Raw genomic sequence first — 16,885 nt, 5'->3', positions numbered from 1 at the left:
GTTTGTGTTTGTATGTGTGTGTTTACACTGTATGAAGCTGAGTTCTGTGTTTATTTGGTTGGGAGTTCTTCCCTTCGTGTTTTTTCCGTAGTCAAACAAACATGCAGCTGATTTTGTAAGCTTGTGGCTCTGATTCATTTCAGAGTAGGCTCAGTGTGTTGGGTAACATATGCAGCATTTTAGCCTGTTTAAAAAGGAAATGTAAGCTGTTAATTGTGTTGTATTTTTCTGGTTTGGTCAACAAGGGAAATGGGCCATATGTAATTTTAAGAATATTCACAATTTTATTGGTTTAAAAGAAGAAATTAAAGTTATATTAAGTAGGATTTTCATAGAGAAATAAACGTAGACGTTTACAAATATAATATAATATAAATCATCACTTATAGGCCTCTACACATGTGTGTGGGTGAGTGTGTGCAGACCCTTGTGAGACCCTTTCCTCTGCATCTATTCTGTTGTTTTGCTTTGCACGAGACGTTTTCAGGAGTCGCGCTGTTGTGGTTCCCTGAGCCAATCACAGCATATAGGTGAGTGTGGGAGTGGTTAAATTTAGCAACCGGGCCCCATTCAGACCGGCGAACATGGCGAAAGAGCGACGCAGAGTTGGCCTTCTTTCTGTTAGACAGGTGTACCGCGTAGGACAAGCTAACTGGCGGTAAGCATGCTAGCACAAACGTAACCGGCGGTTAGCATGCCATCACTAAGGTAACCATGATGCTGTTGGTGTTAGCTCGGCGTTGTGGGCATGTTCTCGCACAAGAGAGTGAGAGTGAGCGTCTGGTGACGTAGAGCCCAGGAGGAGGGGCCAAGTTTGAATGTGAAAGCTCCTGTGAGGAACTTTCGGTTTGTGTTGATTTTGGCGCCCCCTGTGGACAAAGCCGTACCTCTTTTCTCTTTGCTAATCTTGTCCTGTACATGCTTTAGTGGTGTTTTTTCACAAAAAATGTCATATGAATCGCTAACTTTAAATTTTTGCTCTGGAAAATGTAAACAAAAGGCAGCATGCAGTTAACACCTACCCCCCGCCAGCGTTTTCAGGCATTAAAAATAACTGTATATATAGATGATCACTCTTTTATCGCTGATGGTCTGGTTTGCTGTTGTAGGTCAGATAGAGTCATCAGAATTAATTTGAGTCTGTTTCATAACCAGCGAAAAACTCCTCACAGGAGCTTTACAGAAGAGTATTTTTAAATGTCTGTAACATGTCTGGAGGCAATCTTTACAGAACTGCTTCGTCATGCATCTCTGCACAACCTCGATTCTACAAATACATTATACAACGTGTTCTGTTTACTGCAAATAAAACATTAATCAGCTCCATTTGGATTTATATACTTGGTGGGGTGAGTGATTAAATATGAGCTGTGCTCTTTAGTTGCAGTTGTGGTTTGTAAGATATGACACAGAGCTCTGCAGGTCAGATCGGTTACAGGCGGTTCAGTCTGCAGCTGACGGTTCAGCAGAGTGCTGGGTGAGATTTTCCTTCTTACGTCTCTATCATATGAGCTTCCAAGTAGAACTGACTGCGCGTGTGTGTGTGTGTGTGTGTGTGTGAGAGGTGTGAATGCCAGAGATAACCCTGGCTGCAGCCAGAATCGTAAATCTCGCTGCTACAGATCAAACCAGACTGACCAGCAGGAAACTGGAGTCTCAGAATGAGCAGGGCTTTAGCTATAGGGTTTGAATGGATAATTTATAGACCATCTAATCTCAGCAGCTGCTGATGTCAGCAACCGCTGCAGCAGGAGACTTTGATCATTTAGAACTGTGAAATGGTTTGGTTTTATAATTAGTTAACCGCACAGGATGTGATGTCTGCCGGTAGGGGGTCTGTCATTCAGAACAATGACAAAGGACATTGTTTGATGATGTCATGAAGTAACATGGGGTCATGGGAGTGTTTGCTTTCATGTTACATGTCCACCGTTGTACATGAAAATCTATCAGAGGTGACTTTGGCAGAAATTATTTTCAAGTTTAGGATTTCTTAAAGGGGCCGTATCTTTTAAATGGATATTCTCATATTGCGAATGGGTTTCATATTTTGGGTTTTTATTGTTCACAGTGAAAAAGTGAAAACTTCATAATTCCGTGTTTTTCCAGAACTACATTTTTAAAAAGGTCACCTCTGAAATGGGCCGTTCAGAACAGCTGCAGGTTTCTACGTACCATCGTTCACCTCAGGTTACCTTCTTGCACAAGCTTGTAGTCAAGTTGTGATCAAGATTTCAATGTATGATTCCGATACCTCCTGGCGATTCTGGCTCGTACACATAAGGCCGAATAACCGATCCTAGAGCGGCCATGTTTTCTACAACTTTGGAGTGACAGTGCGGCCGCTCCCCCACGAGGGATCAGGGCTACGTGGTCACTCCAAATACGGTCAGCCAATCATGGCGAAGGTCTAACCTTTGAATGGCAAAACATCTTTCAGGAGGAAGGAGAGGCTCTGAAAAATAATAACATTAAAATATGTATACAATTTTTAAACACATTAGAATAATAGAAATAGCTAAAATATGTCCACTTTAAAACAGCTTGGAAAGTACTGACTCAAGCAGTCACAAACATTTCACTTGCACTACACAATCTAGGTCACTTAAGTAGTATTCTCATGGCATCATTATAAGCTGCTTGTAGTTTGCCCACAGGTGTGCAGTATAAAGAGGTGTACAGTAATCTCTGTGAACAGTGCCATCTTCACTCCGTCTGTACCCTTCTGTAAACCTTGCTTGGGCAGACATCTCGGGACATTGCCTGTGAATATCCTCATCATCTGTCATTTGTTCTGTGATAACATGTCCAAGATATGTCACCCTATTATAGACACCAAGATGATTATCACATCACTGTTATTTATGTTGAGTAATATCATTGAAATGAAACATTTGCAAGTCACTTTAGCTAATGTAAAACATTTGCAGGCGTCTGACTCCATCACAGATTTCTTTGGGCTTGAACGTTGCTGGAAACATTTTGGATAATTTAAGCCCAAAACTCAAGATAATATAAAACACAGGATTCATTGTCTTTATAAAATTTGATGCAGAAATGTTGCATATTATAAAACTGTGAATGTCTGAAGCCAAAAAAAAGTGGGTTGCACCATCCACCCATTGTAAACTCACACGGGTGATTTGAAGTATTTCGAAAGATAACTTAGGAATGAGTGGGAGTGTGCAGACTGCTCCTCACACGCCTGTTAACTTTACAGCACTTGCCAGAGGCTTTCAAATGACAACTTCATCCAGTGACATTAAGTTCTGCCCAGCATAGATAGACAACCATAAACCATTAGCAGGTGGAACAATCCATCAGAGGTGGTGAGCGTCTCAATAAATTACTTCAGCGAGAGACCGATTGGATTTTACAATTTGATGCAATGATTTACCCAGGCTTTAATGAGGAGACAGACTTCCACACAACTCCCCCCTTTGTTATTTTCTTATTTATTAAAACTGTTTGTTTGTTATATTATAGACTCTTGAATTATAAACTGTATATGTATAAGTGATTGTGATTACAATATCCATTGTGGTACGTGTGTTTAAAGTCGAGGTGAAATTAAAAATATCATTTTAATCCTTTTAGATCACATCCTCTGTAATATTGTGCATCTATTTAACAATATAGGCCACAAAAAAAAAATACAGAAAATCCATTTCTTCTTATTCTTATATCAAAATCAGATCATTTTTTCTTCCTGTAAAAAAAAAAATATCCCGTGTGCTTACGTAGGCTAGAACCATCCAAATTCAACCAATCAATCTGCAACATTTAGCCGCAGAGCACCAAGAATGCTCGGTCAGTTAGCTAGCTACTGCGCTGTGGAGAACGTCTGTCTACGCCCACTTCTCAACGATCAAATCAAATCCCTCTAATGATATGTCCTGCCTGCACGTCCTGTTTCACTCGGAAATACGTCCCGATACGGAAGCTAGATACTCTCGAAATGCCGATTCAGCTCGACTTTAACATGCGAAGACTAATAATTCCTTGTCCAATTTTTTTCCTACTGATTATTTATGGCAACACTTGTTTTTCATAATGATTACTTATACAGTATCTTATATTTATGTTAACACATTGTTCATGTTAATTATTTATGGTAATACTTTTTCATCTTGACTATTTAAGATTCATGTATTTAGTTATATGCTGGTGTAGTTCAGCCTCCAGGCCACTTGTGATATAGAAGTTAACCTCACCTAACATTCTAGCCACGCCCTGAGGAAGGGTCGATGAGGGTCGAAACCAGTTGGCGTTTACTTCTGTAATATTGTTGTTTTTTTATGAGCGATGTCCTGATTTAATAAATCCTTATACAAAACCCTTGGCTCGGTGCGAGCGTGCCTGAAGAAGGCCCAGTGGCTTCCCTCCCTCGATAGATCTAACCATCTTCAACCTGAGCAGAAAACCCCGGAAAGTAAAGTAAAACCACTAAAAGACAAAAGGTTTGTTGACTAACTAGCTGGTTACTTTGAGGGCCTGTTAATGCTTTATTATGTAGAATCCCCAAAATAATATGCCAGTTTATTCCAGATTCAATATCAGACCAGTTCAACTATCAATTTGAAAAGCGCCCAGCACTTTCATGACTTATTTCAGGCCTGAGAGTTGTAGGCTGCAGATGGAAAATCGTTATTTAAAGAAACTTGTTAAGAAACTTTAAACTGAGTGTGTTAGTTTGTTTACAGGTGGCGCTTGGTTTCTCAGATCTTCTGACCAATCAACAACAGCCTGAAATAAAACTGTCTGTCTCGTTACTGAGTTGTTGGCTGGTTTTCATACTTGGCTTACAGACCATTTCCATGTGAATGCAGTAGCAGATGTGTTTCAGTATTTATAGCACCTTCTTAGAACAGCAACTAACTGTAAGACTGAAGGGTTACTGTGTGTGTGTGTGCCAGTTGTAACCAGATATTAGAGGACAGAAGGACAGGATTAAGATGACCCTGTCACCACACTATTCGTCACACACACACATACTTAAAGATTTCTCCAATTCATACCGATCATACAGGAAACCATGTCCAACCCCAGGCTCAATATAACTCTGTTTCCAATGTGTCGCACATTCACGCCATAAAAATGACAATAGAGTTCAAACTTCATGTATGCAGACTGAAAATCATTGGATGTTTGAGTGGCGTGTTGACGGACTCTAACACTGACATTGAAAACGAGGTCAGACAGTGGTGAGGTAGGGTTTCTAAAGGCCAGTGGAATCCTGGAGATCGTCCTACAGTCCTTTGAAACTTTCCTTGGGAACCTTGAGGTGGCTTAACTTGTCCTTGAGTGGATTCCAGGGTTCCTTTAGACAGTTTAAATGTTTTTTAAGTTAGCTTTAGTGGTCCAGGTTTGCTTATTGAAATATTTAACACTCAGACTAGAAGACGTACCCACCAGGTTTCAGACACTGGTTGGAAGACTCAAGAGACATGGATGCTTGTGACACTGTTTGTAAGAACGATTTCAAGGTTGTCCTTCAGGATTGTGTAGTGGTCATGGAGGTGGCGTGCACAAACTCTCTTAATGTTCTTTGAGTTGGTTTGTCGAGTTTCTAGAGATCTGCAAGGAAGTTCAAATGATGCTGCATGTGGTTTTAGTGGGAGAGATTGGAAGGCTTCCATGGTCCCAGAATTCTTACCTCAACACAGATAGGGGTATTCAGAGCTGTAAAATAAAGCAATAAAATCTTTGACAACGGTGATATGATTGGAATAAAAGAGTACTTAGGGTTTCTGTCTGAGAAAGTATTCAGGGTATATCCGATGGCCTTGAGGGTTCTTGAGACGGTTTCAGTAGTCCAGTTGGTTCTTCAAATGGTCCTTGAGGTGGTTCAATTGATGCTTGAAGAGGTGGTAAAGGGGTCGCTATGGTTCAAACCAATTTTTTGAAAGCACAACTTTTTGCATGTTGAAATTCAGGGACGCCCAGAGGTCATGAAGACATTTTAAGGAAATATTAATTGAGCTCTTGTGTTCCAGTAGTTCTCGTGGATGCTTTAGGCGTTCTTGCAATGCTTCCAGTGGTCCTAAATGATTTTGTGGTTGATCAGGGGGGATTTTAGGTAGTTGGGGGGATTTCTCTTGGGGCGGCTGTGGCTCAGTGGTAGAGTTGGTCGTCTCTGGAAGGTTGGGGGTTCGATCCCTAGTCCACATGTCGAACAGTCCTTGGGCAAGACACTGAACCCCAAATTACACCATTGGCACCATCAGTGTGTGAATGTGGTCTGAAGACTAAAAAAAGCGCTATATAAGTGCAGTCCATTTACTATTTCTCTGACCCAATATGCAATGCAACAAATGCAGCTGATGGTGTACAGTAGATAGTCCTAAAGCCTCTTTTGAAAACCCTAGATACTACAAAGCGCATACTATGCACTGATGCGGATATAGGACTAATCTTTGCACTTAGAATATAAATACAAGTTAATGCACATAATCTCCAGCTAGAGGTCCTATATGCAGAACACAGGCTGCATTTGAATTCAATGCAACATGACTACATGTAATGTCCCTGCCAATTGAAAACACAGAGAAACAGAGATGAACTGATGAACTTGAATACTTTTTAACTCTACAGTCGTTACCTTTTTTTACCTGAGACAATCTTCAAGAGTTCAGCCCTGGTTTGCCAGCATTACATTTTCACTGTGTCGACCTGATGCATTATTGAAGGCAAAGCTCTTATTTTGGCAGGTGCACCCGTCTGACACATTACACCATCTTTAAAAATAGATGCTAATCTGTATTTACTATAATACATAATCTCCCAGCTAATAGCGGCTGATCCAGACAGCGATATGAGCTGTTGTACGTCTGTCTACATGTGTTTGATTACAGCAGTGTATTCTGTCATGCTGTTAGTGATAAATACAGATACTGACTCACAGCTCTGTTATATGAGGATGAACTCGGTGAGCATCAGCATGGAACACAGCCAATTAAAAGCTATCTTAATGTCACTTTGAAAGCACACACATAGCCGGCAATTTCTCGCCTGGCTTGGCCTGGCCTGGCCTTGATACACATAAAAGCAATCAATCAAGTTTATTCAGATCAACGTGTAAAACTCTCTTAGAAATCCTCATCTGCGAGGGATAGAGCTGGATTAGATATATTACAATGGATTACGGTGCATTAAGAAGGGGTTAGAATTTGTTATAAGGCATTCAGAGTGGGTTAAGATGGGTTATGGGTAATTTAAAAAGGGTTATAACGGCTTATAAGGGAATTCAAAATGGGTTATATTGCATTTGATTATAGTTTTTGGAATGGTTTACATTACTTTTAAACTGGAATAGTTAAGAATGATCATTACAATTCGTTATATTGGGGTTTTTAGGCATTTAGAATGGGTTAGACCATGTTATAAGGCATTTAGGAAGCGGTCAGAATGAGTTGTTTTAAGTTTTGAGAATAGTTAATTAATTTACGTAAGTAATACAATATTTAAAGGGGTTATTGTGCATTCAGAATATTTAATAGTTGGTTGCACAATTACAACGGGTTTAAGGATTGGGCAGAGGATGTACTGAAAAAACTACTGCCAGCATGAGACTTGGTGGAAAGGTGTAACATTGGCCAAGAAAAACAACATTACATTTTGGGGTGAATCAAACTCATAAACAAGCAGTTTATAATGTCTCAGATACACACGTATATTTAGTGTAGATCTGACTCACAAACTGGACTTTTGACTTTGTCTGCACAGCATTGCATTGGGTTGTGTTTGTTCTAGAATGATTAGTATAGGCTATAGAGCAACTAAATTAACCTACAATGGTTGATGTTGGATATGGAAGTAAGACTGGATTATAAGGCATGGGTTATAGCTGGATTTAAACAGTTTATATTTCAATTAAATGGGCCAACACGCCTATATCCGCCGTTATAATTAACCGATAAAATAATGGGCTGCTGCATGCTTGATTAAATGCCCGACCTCGGCGCAATGTCCCCGGCGCGAAGAAGAACTGACCCCGACCGTTGTAACAAATGTGATAAGAGTATCACCATTATACTGTACGCTAATTCCAATACCGAAGAGAGTTGATGATCTCTGCAATTAGGTGTGCGGGAAAAAAATCGGTATCGGTAATCAGCTAAATGAGTTGTAAAATATCGGCAAAAAATCCAATATCGTGCATCCCTAATTACAATTGATTACAGTGCATTTAGCGCAATTACAATGGGTTTTACATTGGGTTACAGTGCAGTATCAGTCTGTAGATGTACACAAGACTGGTTTGGCGTGGAATAGTCTGACCTGTGTAGAAACTAAAAGACCAAACCTCCCAATTCAGTCCAGCATTTCAAACATCTTATCTGCAGAGGCTAAAAAAGACTGTATTCTGTATTAAAATGGTGCTTTTACAATGTGTTAAAAAGGGCTGTATTGCCTCTAGATTGTCATTTAAAATGGGTTAGAAGGGCATTTAATTTGTTTTATAGAACATACAGAATTTATTAAAAAGCATTTAAAATTGGTACGACCTGTTCATATATGGAATAAAATGGGTTTACCTAAGTTAACTCGGACAGATGGACTAAACCACCAAGACTAAAACGTCTCCTCCTCCCCCACCTCCTCCTCCTCCTCCTCCTCCTCCTCTTCCTCTTCCTCTGTCAGAGCTGATTCAGTTGCTCTCAGTGTTTTCACCCACACTCTGTTGTTACGAAAGAATTCACTGCAGGGCTTCTGCAAGCTGTGACTATAAAGGTACACAGAAAAACCGTTTTTTCTCCAGCAGGTCTTCTCTTTGTATTTGTGTATACTGTGTATGTATATGTAACACCTTCTCATGCGTAACTGGGAACAAACACTGCTGCAAGCAGGTTTAAATTTGGATTGTGACTTCTGAGGCCTTATGAATTCTCCTCAAAATGGCCAAACACACACACACACACAGATGACACCAAAATAATGTGTTGGTATGACTCACTGTGGCTTTTAAATGTGTAATGGTTCAGGGCGTGATACTTCTCTTGTTGTTGATAGGACTCAAGACATATTTTTTCTGCCTTATAGTTTTATCTATTTAGTTTTGGTCAAATTTCAGTGTTTGAGGACACATAACGGCTCTTCTACGCCTCTTTTAATGGAGATGAAGAGTTGGGATGTAGAGCAGCTCTTACTGGCCCTTTGGCGACTAGACACTTGGACTCATTATGTGAGCTGCTTATGCACCCTTTCTCCGTCTTTATTATTACCTCCTTCTGCCTCCATCAGCTGCGGCTCCATATGTTCTTCATGTTATTATTGTTAAGCAGATCAGCTGTTCAGGTCTCCAGGTTACAACTACATCAATAAATCTATATGATATGAGTGAGTGACATGGATTGTTTGCGTGCATCACTCAGCAGTTAGTTTGGATCAAGCCATCAGACCAGCTTCAGATACATTTGCTGACCCCTAACACAAATGGTTACTGGTCCAACTGTTTCAGTTTAAACGTTTCTACAGCCTGATTGGACGTTCCACCGAAGAAGGAGACGAGAGCAGAGTGGTGCAGTCTGCAGGAGCGTTATATTTAAACATTAGTTCTGCCCTAAGCAAAGGGGGTTTTAATATCTACTGACGGCTCCAGCATATTTCTTTTAGAGAACACACAAATGAGAAAATTGGTGTCTGAAGCGAGCCTGGAAGGAGGGCGACTCTTACGTCCTCTAAGAACATCTGAAGAAATGAAAAAATGTGACTTAATTGGATATTAGCGCCGTTAAATTTCCAAATCCAGTCTTTTCTGGGTTTTGTGTTTGTATTGAAGCAGGATATCACTTTCCTTGTTTGATGTTGAACCGACCTTTAACCTCCATTAATGCCCAAGGAACTGAACTCAGTCAAATCAATATTAATGTCATCATATATTGGAAATCAATCACTCAATCTGTCTGTCTCTCTGTCTCCAGGAAGTGGGTGTGGTGCAGTGGGCGGGGCGTTGCCCGGGCTGATAGGCGCCACCGGTCCCTCAGTCATGATGAAACCGTTCCTGTCATTTCCTGTCGAGACGACAACACCAGTCGGACTTTTCCCAAACTTCAACACGGTATGATTGTGTGTTTCTTCGTGCGTGTGTGGGCGTGTGTGTGTGTGTGAGGGACATTGACAGTGACATGTCGCTTCAGCTGCAGGCGGTACAGACTGACTGTGATAAAGAGTTCTGTCACTTTGTCAGCATTGCCCTGTCATCACTGTTCAGTCAATCCTGAGCAGTCTGGTGACCTCTGACCTCCGTGTGTGTCCTGCAGATGGACCCGGTGCAGAAGGCCGTCATCAACCATACCTTTGGTGTGACGTTGGTACCAAAGAAGAAACAGGTCATCTCATGTAACGTCTGCCAGCTGAGGTTCAACTCTGATGTAAGCGTCTATCTTTGCTATGTGTGTGTGTGTTTGTGTGTGTGCGTAGATCTGATTTTTTTGACTCATTCAGTTATTTTTTTTATTCTTTTATGTTTTCTTCCTGTCATTTAATTCATCAGCACTCTGGTTCTGCTGCAATCACAATGTCTGAAGCACTTTTATGGGAATAGTCTGAAATATCTCCTTGAATCCTTTATACTAACAGATTAAGGACTAGCACACAAAGACGCATAGCTGCAATCCTCCCTGCTGCTTAAACTGAAATGTCTCTACTCCCACGCTATAATATGACGCTTGCCTAGCGTATGTGCTAAGCTAGGTAGGTAGCTAAACATCATGGACCGATCTTTGTGATGGATGCTCAGCAATGAAACTGATCCATCTTCTAATCTACATTTGGAGAAGATAGAAACAAAGACAATATCAAAAAACATTGAAGTGTTCCTTTAATACATGCTACCTTTAGCTTGCTTATTTTGATAGCAATCCAATATATAAAGTAGATTAGCAACCAAACTCTGGAATTGGGAAAGAATACTTTCGCATATTAGCTTGCTTTTAGTATAACTTTCCCTTTATAGTTTTCATAATATGTTTTCTGATGCATGAATTGGCTAAACTAACGGTGCATTTTCTCAAGTTTTTCACTTTTGATTAAGCAATATGCTAGCAGCTACCCCTGTGTCAAATCTTTGTGCTAAGCTAGGCTAAATACACCCACCTACCGTACTTCTGGACACACATAGATAGAACTGAATTACTTGTTGTCATTTGACTCTTAGGAAGATAGAGAACAAGAGGATTTTACTAAATATTTTACCTTTCCTGAAATATTCTCCTCAGTTACTAGTTAGCTAACAAGTTAAGGTTATTGCTATAGCTAAAAACGTAAGCGCTCTACCTTTGAATCAAGCAAATGCTATCTCATTAGCAACTCAAGTCTTTGGATAAGGCATTGGGGAAATATTAAAAACAATTTAGAAGAGTCACAATATAAATCTACATACAATAGTGTTTAAAATTGTTAAGCTAATATTAGCATAGCTCGCCTTCATTTCAGAGATTGCAAAGCAGTTTTGCCATGATCTCAGAGTATATTTTTTCATTAGGTTATACTGAAATTAACCACAATGGGCTGCAAATTTCCTTCCTAGTTGCACTTCTGCTGGAGCTTGGCTACTAGTTTTTGCTAGGCTAAAGCTAGGCTAAATACACCGTAACAGACCTCTCAGGTTAAAACAAAATAGGTAAATGTTGACTGTTCTTTTTAAGAGAACTACACATGAAAATATTATGTCCTTATGCTTAGTTTGTTTTGTTTTTGGTTGGTTCGTTGTGGTGTACTTCTTTATATTGTCAGGTTTTCCAACAGAACATTGCTTTGTAATCAGGTGTAACCCCATACACCACTCTGCATTATCACAGCTCTGTGTAATTGACACTCAGCTCATTCACATAATGACTGCCAAGCGGTAACAAGGTTCCTCGTTAGTGGCATGCCAATCAAACATGACTAATGTATGAGCGGTTAAAGTTATTCATGAGTGAACATAAAAACAGGAATCTCTGCTGAGGAGAAGAGACAAGGAGAGCAGAGGAGTACAGCATTAACTTAGTCTAATAAACTGAATAAAAGCTGAGTCATGGAGCTTCCAGACAGTCAAGTAAGGACACTGTTGACCTGGAGGCTCGTTACAGTGCACTTACACACTGTCCCTTTGGGTTGATGTACTGTGTGGTGACACCTAACATGAACAATCATTTACAGTGTAAGATAATCAGTTTGTCTAAACTGGCTTCACATTTTAAGTCTATAGACAAACCGCACAGAGGCTCTCAGTCTCCTGTGGTTGAAGTGTAGACGAACTGCATCGCCACTGGATGTCTATATCTGTTTATGTTATCTGGACCAGACAAAACACATATAAATGCAGGTGTAAAACACATGACCCTGCACTCACGTGCTCCAGGATGGTCCCATTTCCTGAGTTATTTTTTTCTTCGGCATGTTCAGCAATTTTAAGTCTTATGTGGAAACAACATGGATGCTAGAAAGATGTTTTGTAATTTATTGCTTATAACTAATCCAGTTCACTCTACCTGGGAAGAAACTAAACCTAATGTAAGAAAATAAATGAATTAATGATGAGTTTCTTGCCGTCAATCCGACATTTATTTTTGTCTGCAATTTTTTTTTCATGTAACATGATGTTGTGTGTGAAAATTTTGAGTTTTTTTTCTTGATTTCTTCTGGTTTGAAACACATTTTTCTGACTAACCGACACCACATAAATTCTCAGGAGTCTCAGGCTGCATCCATCCTGCAGGCCTTCATGCTCAATTCCGATCAGGTCACTGTTCTTAACTAATTTAGAATGTCACCCAGGTGTCATATCAATGTGAACAGAAAATGATTTTAAAAAGATACGTGCACAAACAACAATAACAAAAGACGTCACATCCGCTGACGGCTCTCGGGCGTTGGGACTTTGGATGTGCATAAACTTTTGTTCAAGTACGCGGCGTCCCCGCCGGAGAAGGGCAAAATGGACAAGAGCGGCAAAGGCATGAGTCCTTGCCTTATCTGCTATACTCGCTTCCACCTCTGTCACGAGAGGCATGTGGATCCGGGATAGGGTCTGGGAAGAGAACGTGGGAAGAAACTGAATTTTACGAAAACTTAAGAATGTCCAGGGCAACATTTTTTGTGCTGTGTGACCGCCTGTCCGCAACCCTTGAAAAGAAACACACCAACTTTCGACGTCCTGTCTCCCTCAGAAAAGGTGCGATTAATAGCAATAGCAATTAAATCCGCTATTTCGCCATCTCTCCACTGCTGCGTGTCGTTGTCCTCCATGGTCAAGCAGAAAAAGGTCTTCTTCTTTTTTAGAATGACTCCTGGAAATGTGCGTATTACCAAGGCAACGCGGACCAATTCCGATTTGAGTGTTCAAATACAAGTCGCATGCAGGTTACTTGTTTTGAAATCCGATTTAGTACCACATATTCAAGTAGCCCAGTTCTGAATTAAAAAAATGCGACATCATGCAACGTGCTGTTCACAATCGGGACACTTTTAGCTGCAGTATGAATGCAGCCTCAGAAGCTCTCAATGACCGGCCGATAATAATAAAACAAACGTGTGTGTGTTTTCTGCTCAGTCTCAGGCAGAAGCTCACTACAGAGGAAGTCGTCACGCCAAGAAGCTCAAATCTCAGGAGAATAAAGTCAAGGCCAAGCTGTCAATCACCGGAGAGACCAATGGGAGCAGCACGTGTCCTGCTGGCCCCGCCCCTCCCGTCTCAACTAACAGCAGCACCAATCAGCACACAGGTTGATTTACCTGCTAATGACACTGCTCTGAATGCTGTTAATACTACTAAGAGAGTTTGGTTTTCACTACTTCTCTTTTTTCTTCCTCCCTCCAGAGCTCTTACCCAGCCTCACCGACTCCTCCTCTCCTCTCAAACCCTTCCTCATCCTCTCCTCCTCCCCTCTCTCCTCCTGCTCCCCCTCCTCTAGCAGAGCAGGCAGTGAGCCTCCTCCCTCCAGTCCTCCCACCGCTCTCCCTGCCCCGGGCCTCTCCTCCCTCTCTTCTTGCTCTTCCTCTTCTTCCAAAGCCTCTCCGCCTCCCCCTCCTTCAGCTCCTGTCACCGCCTCCGCGCTCCCTACTCCTCCTTCTTCGCAGGCCCCCTCCCAGGATGCTCCCGTCTCTGCGGAGTCCGAGGAGGAGAAGGCGAAGAAGCTGCTGTACTGTTCTTTGTGTAAAGTTGCTGTCAACTCTTTGTCTCAGCTGGAGGCTCATAATGCAGGTGAGGAGGAAAAATATGTGGAAACACACCTGGGTCATTATTTCTTTTACCTGGATCGTGTGTAGCTCTGATACAGCGAGAGAAACGATTAGAAACTGTGAAATATAACAAGTTTATGTATAAAGAAATGTGTCTCTGTTTGCAGGCTCAAAACACAAGACCATGTTGGAGGCTCGGAGCGGCGCCGGGCCAATCAAGGCGTACCCTCGACCTGGAGCCAAGCTGAAGAACGGCAGCAGCTCCACACTGAAGGGCTCCGGCCTGCAGAACAAAACCTTCCACTGCCAGATCTGTGACGTCCATGTCAACTCTGAGATCCAACTGAAACAGGTAGAAACACAACAGGTACAGACTGTATCATAACATTTGATATTACTTTTTACAAACCCAAATCTTTGACTGATTCTGGTCTTTTCTTTTATCTTACTGTGTTTACACCTGAGGGCAGAAACATTAAAACTCTATTATCATTTTTTAATCTTTTTTGTATCCTCACGCGGGCTGCACGGTGGTGCAGTGGTTGCCGCTGTTGCCTCACAGCTAGAAGGCTCCTTGTTTGAACCCGAATGAAGGGAGCCTTTCTGTGTGGAGTTTGCATGTTCTCCTCGTGCATGTGTGGGTACTCCGGCTTCCTCCCACAGTCATGCTCGATAGGTTCATTGGTGACTCTAATTGCCCGTAAGTGTGGGTATGAGCGTGAAAGGTTGTCTGTCTCTAGTACCCCCACCAAAATAAGGGCGTTGACGCAGGTTTTTCAGACCCGGGAAGACCCGCTTATATGCTGATTATTTCTTTTTCCATTGCCAGTGAAGTATACTGCTTTCGGTCTGTTTTCTGCTGCGTCACCGTCTGACGTCACCGACGCACCGGAGACAGGGTTAGTAAACAGTGAAGATGTTACAGTGGTTAGGTCTTTACCGACGGAGCAAAGCATCGCGCTGGAAAGGGGGTGCAGATTCGCGTGTCGACACAGGTTTTGTGTTCCCATCACTGTCAATCGGAACCGAGGCAATAATTACCCGGGTCTACTGCAGAGTCATTTGCCCCCGAATGCCGATTGTAACCTTTCCCACTAAGCAAAAAAGTCGGGTGTTAGCGGGTTTTTTGACCAGTGGGAAAGCGGCTTAAGTGTCAGCCCTGCGATTGACTGGTGATCAGTTCAGGGGGTAACCCCGCCTCTTGCCCAATGAGAGCTGGGATTGGCACAGCCCCCCGCGACCCTGAACAGGATAAGTGGTATAGATAATAGATGGTTGGATGTAGCCTCATGTAATCAGATTTTTTCTTGTCCATTTTCTGTTGATGTCAATGCATTTTATATTCTCATTTTTGGCTGAGTTGCAGATGTTTTACTGCATCATACAGCAAACAAGTGCAATTACTTGAAAACAAAGCAGCACCCTAGTTTCTCTAATGTATTGCATAGACTTTATTGTATGAGATCCTGTGACAGTGTGTTTATTGTTGTTGTTGCAGCACATCTCCAGCAGGAGGCACAAGGACAGGGTGGCAGGAAAGCCCAGCAAACCCAAATACAGCCCTTATAACAAACAGCAGCGCAGCACGCTCACTGTAAGTGTCTCTCTACCACACTCCAAAACTCTTTGTTCTGTTTGTTCTTAACGATAAATGTATTTATTCATATGTTTACATCTTTTATATCTTCCTTTCTCACTTCCTTATTTCCTCTCGTAAACACCCCTTTCCTCCTTTTGTCTCCTTTTCTTTCCTCACCTCTTTCTCCTTGTTTCCTTTCCTTGACTCCTCTGCCCTCCACTCCTCTCCTCTTCTTGTCTCCTGTCCTCGCCTCTTTTAACCTCGCCCCCTTTCCTTGTGTCCCCACCCTTCCTCCTCAAAAGGAATTGGTGAAGCCCGCCCTCTCCCCCTCCTTCCTCTCCACTCCTTTCCCTCCTCCCCCCTCCTCCCTCACCTCCACCATCACGCTTCCTCCCTCCACTCTCTCTTCTTCCCCCCTCCTCACTCCCTCCTCTCTCGCCTCCTCCCCTCTCCTCACTCCCACCTCCTCGCCTCTCACACCTGCCATCTCTCTGCATCCTCGTCCCCCTACGTCATCGTCCCTCTTCACCGCCTCCTTCCTGCGTCCAGCTCCTGGGCCAATCAGAGCGAGCCAAGGATCAATTCTCTTCACACCGTACTGATGGCTTCGTCAACGGTTTGGAGTCGAACTGTTTGACCTCTGACCTCTAGTTTGTTGGAGCTACAGGGACGGCATGAGCTCTGCCATTATGGCTGCAGGGTTTCAAAACTGACTCACCTGACTGAGGCTTCAGAAGGAGACAGGAGAGGACAGAAGCTTGTCCCTGTCCTCCGGTCTGGATAAGACATCTTCACAGGTCTGAAAACTCACAGCTGACCGGACAGCAGCTTGTGATGATTTTATCCAAACAGAAGTTGGGTTATAAATAAACCACAGACCTGAAACCAAACAGAACAAAGGATAGAAGGTTTCTACATATCCCGGAAAAACCTGGGATGTTTTTAACGCAGTCATGGATGTCTGGTGACGGAGAAGTCCTGGAACAATTACAGAATCTCCCTCAAAAGCAATAAATAGTCCTGGAAAAAATCAGTGTGTAGTGTTTTGTTACCATTTGTGAATTGTACGCTCTAGATTCAGCTCATTTAAGATCTCAAAGTCAAAGAAAAATGGGTACATTCAAGGACCCAACATACCTT

At 42.1% G+C, this 16,885-nt stretch overlaps 1 protein-coding gene across 1 annotated transcript in view; it reads left to right on the top strand.

The window, feature by feature from the left end:
* Positions 1-16,356, top strand: part of znf385b (zinc finger protein 385B) — a 57,687-nt gene extending 41,331 nt beyond the window's left edge. Inside the window, exons 5-11 of the mRNA XM_069663361.1 lie at positions 9,924-10,060; positions 10,263-10,373; positions 13,538-13,709; positions 13,805-14,188; positions 14,334-14,518; positions 15,665-15,766; positions 16,048-16,356. Of these exons, the coding sequence (XP_069519462.1) occupies positions 9,924-10,060; positions 10,263-10,373; positions 13,538-13,709; positions 13,805-14,188; positions 14,334-14,518; positions 15,665-15,766; positions 16,048-16,347 (1,391 nt within the window). The 3' untranslated portion in view covers positions 16,348-16,356. The remainder of the gene's footprint in view (positions 1-9,923; positions 10,061-10,262; positions 10,374-13,537; positions 13,710-13,804; positions 14,189-14,333; positions 14,519-15,664; positions 15,767-16,047) is intronic.
* The last annotated feature ends 529 nt before the right edge of the window (positions 16,357-16,885 follow it).

This window comes from Semicossyphus pulcher, unplaced genomic scaffold, assembly GCF_022749685.1.
Source record: "Semicossyphus pulcher isolate SPU_LCO1_2020_fin unplaced genomic scaffold, fSemPul1.0.p SCAF_15, whole genome shotgun sequence".
Lineage (NCBI taxonomy): Eukaryota > Metazoa > Chordata > Actinopteri > Labriformes > Labridae > Semicossyphus > Semicossyphus pulcher.
This window is presented reverse-complemented; position numbering and strand designations above follow the sequence as displayed.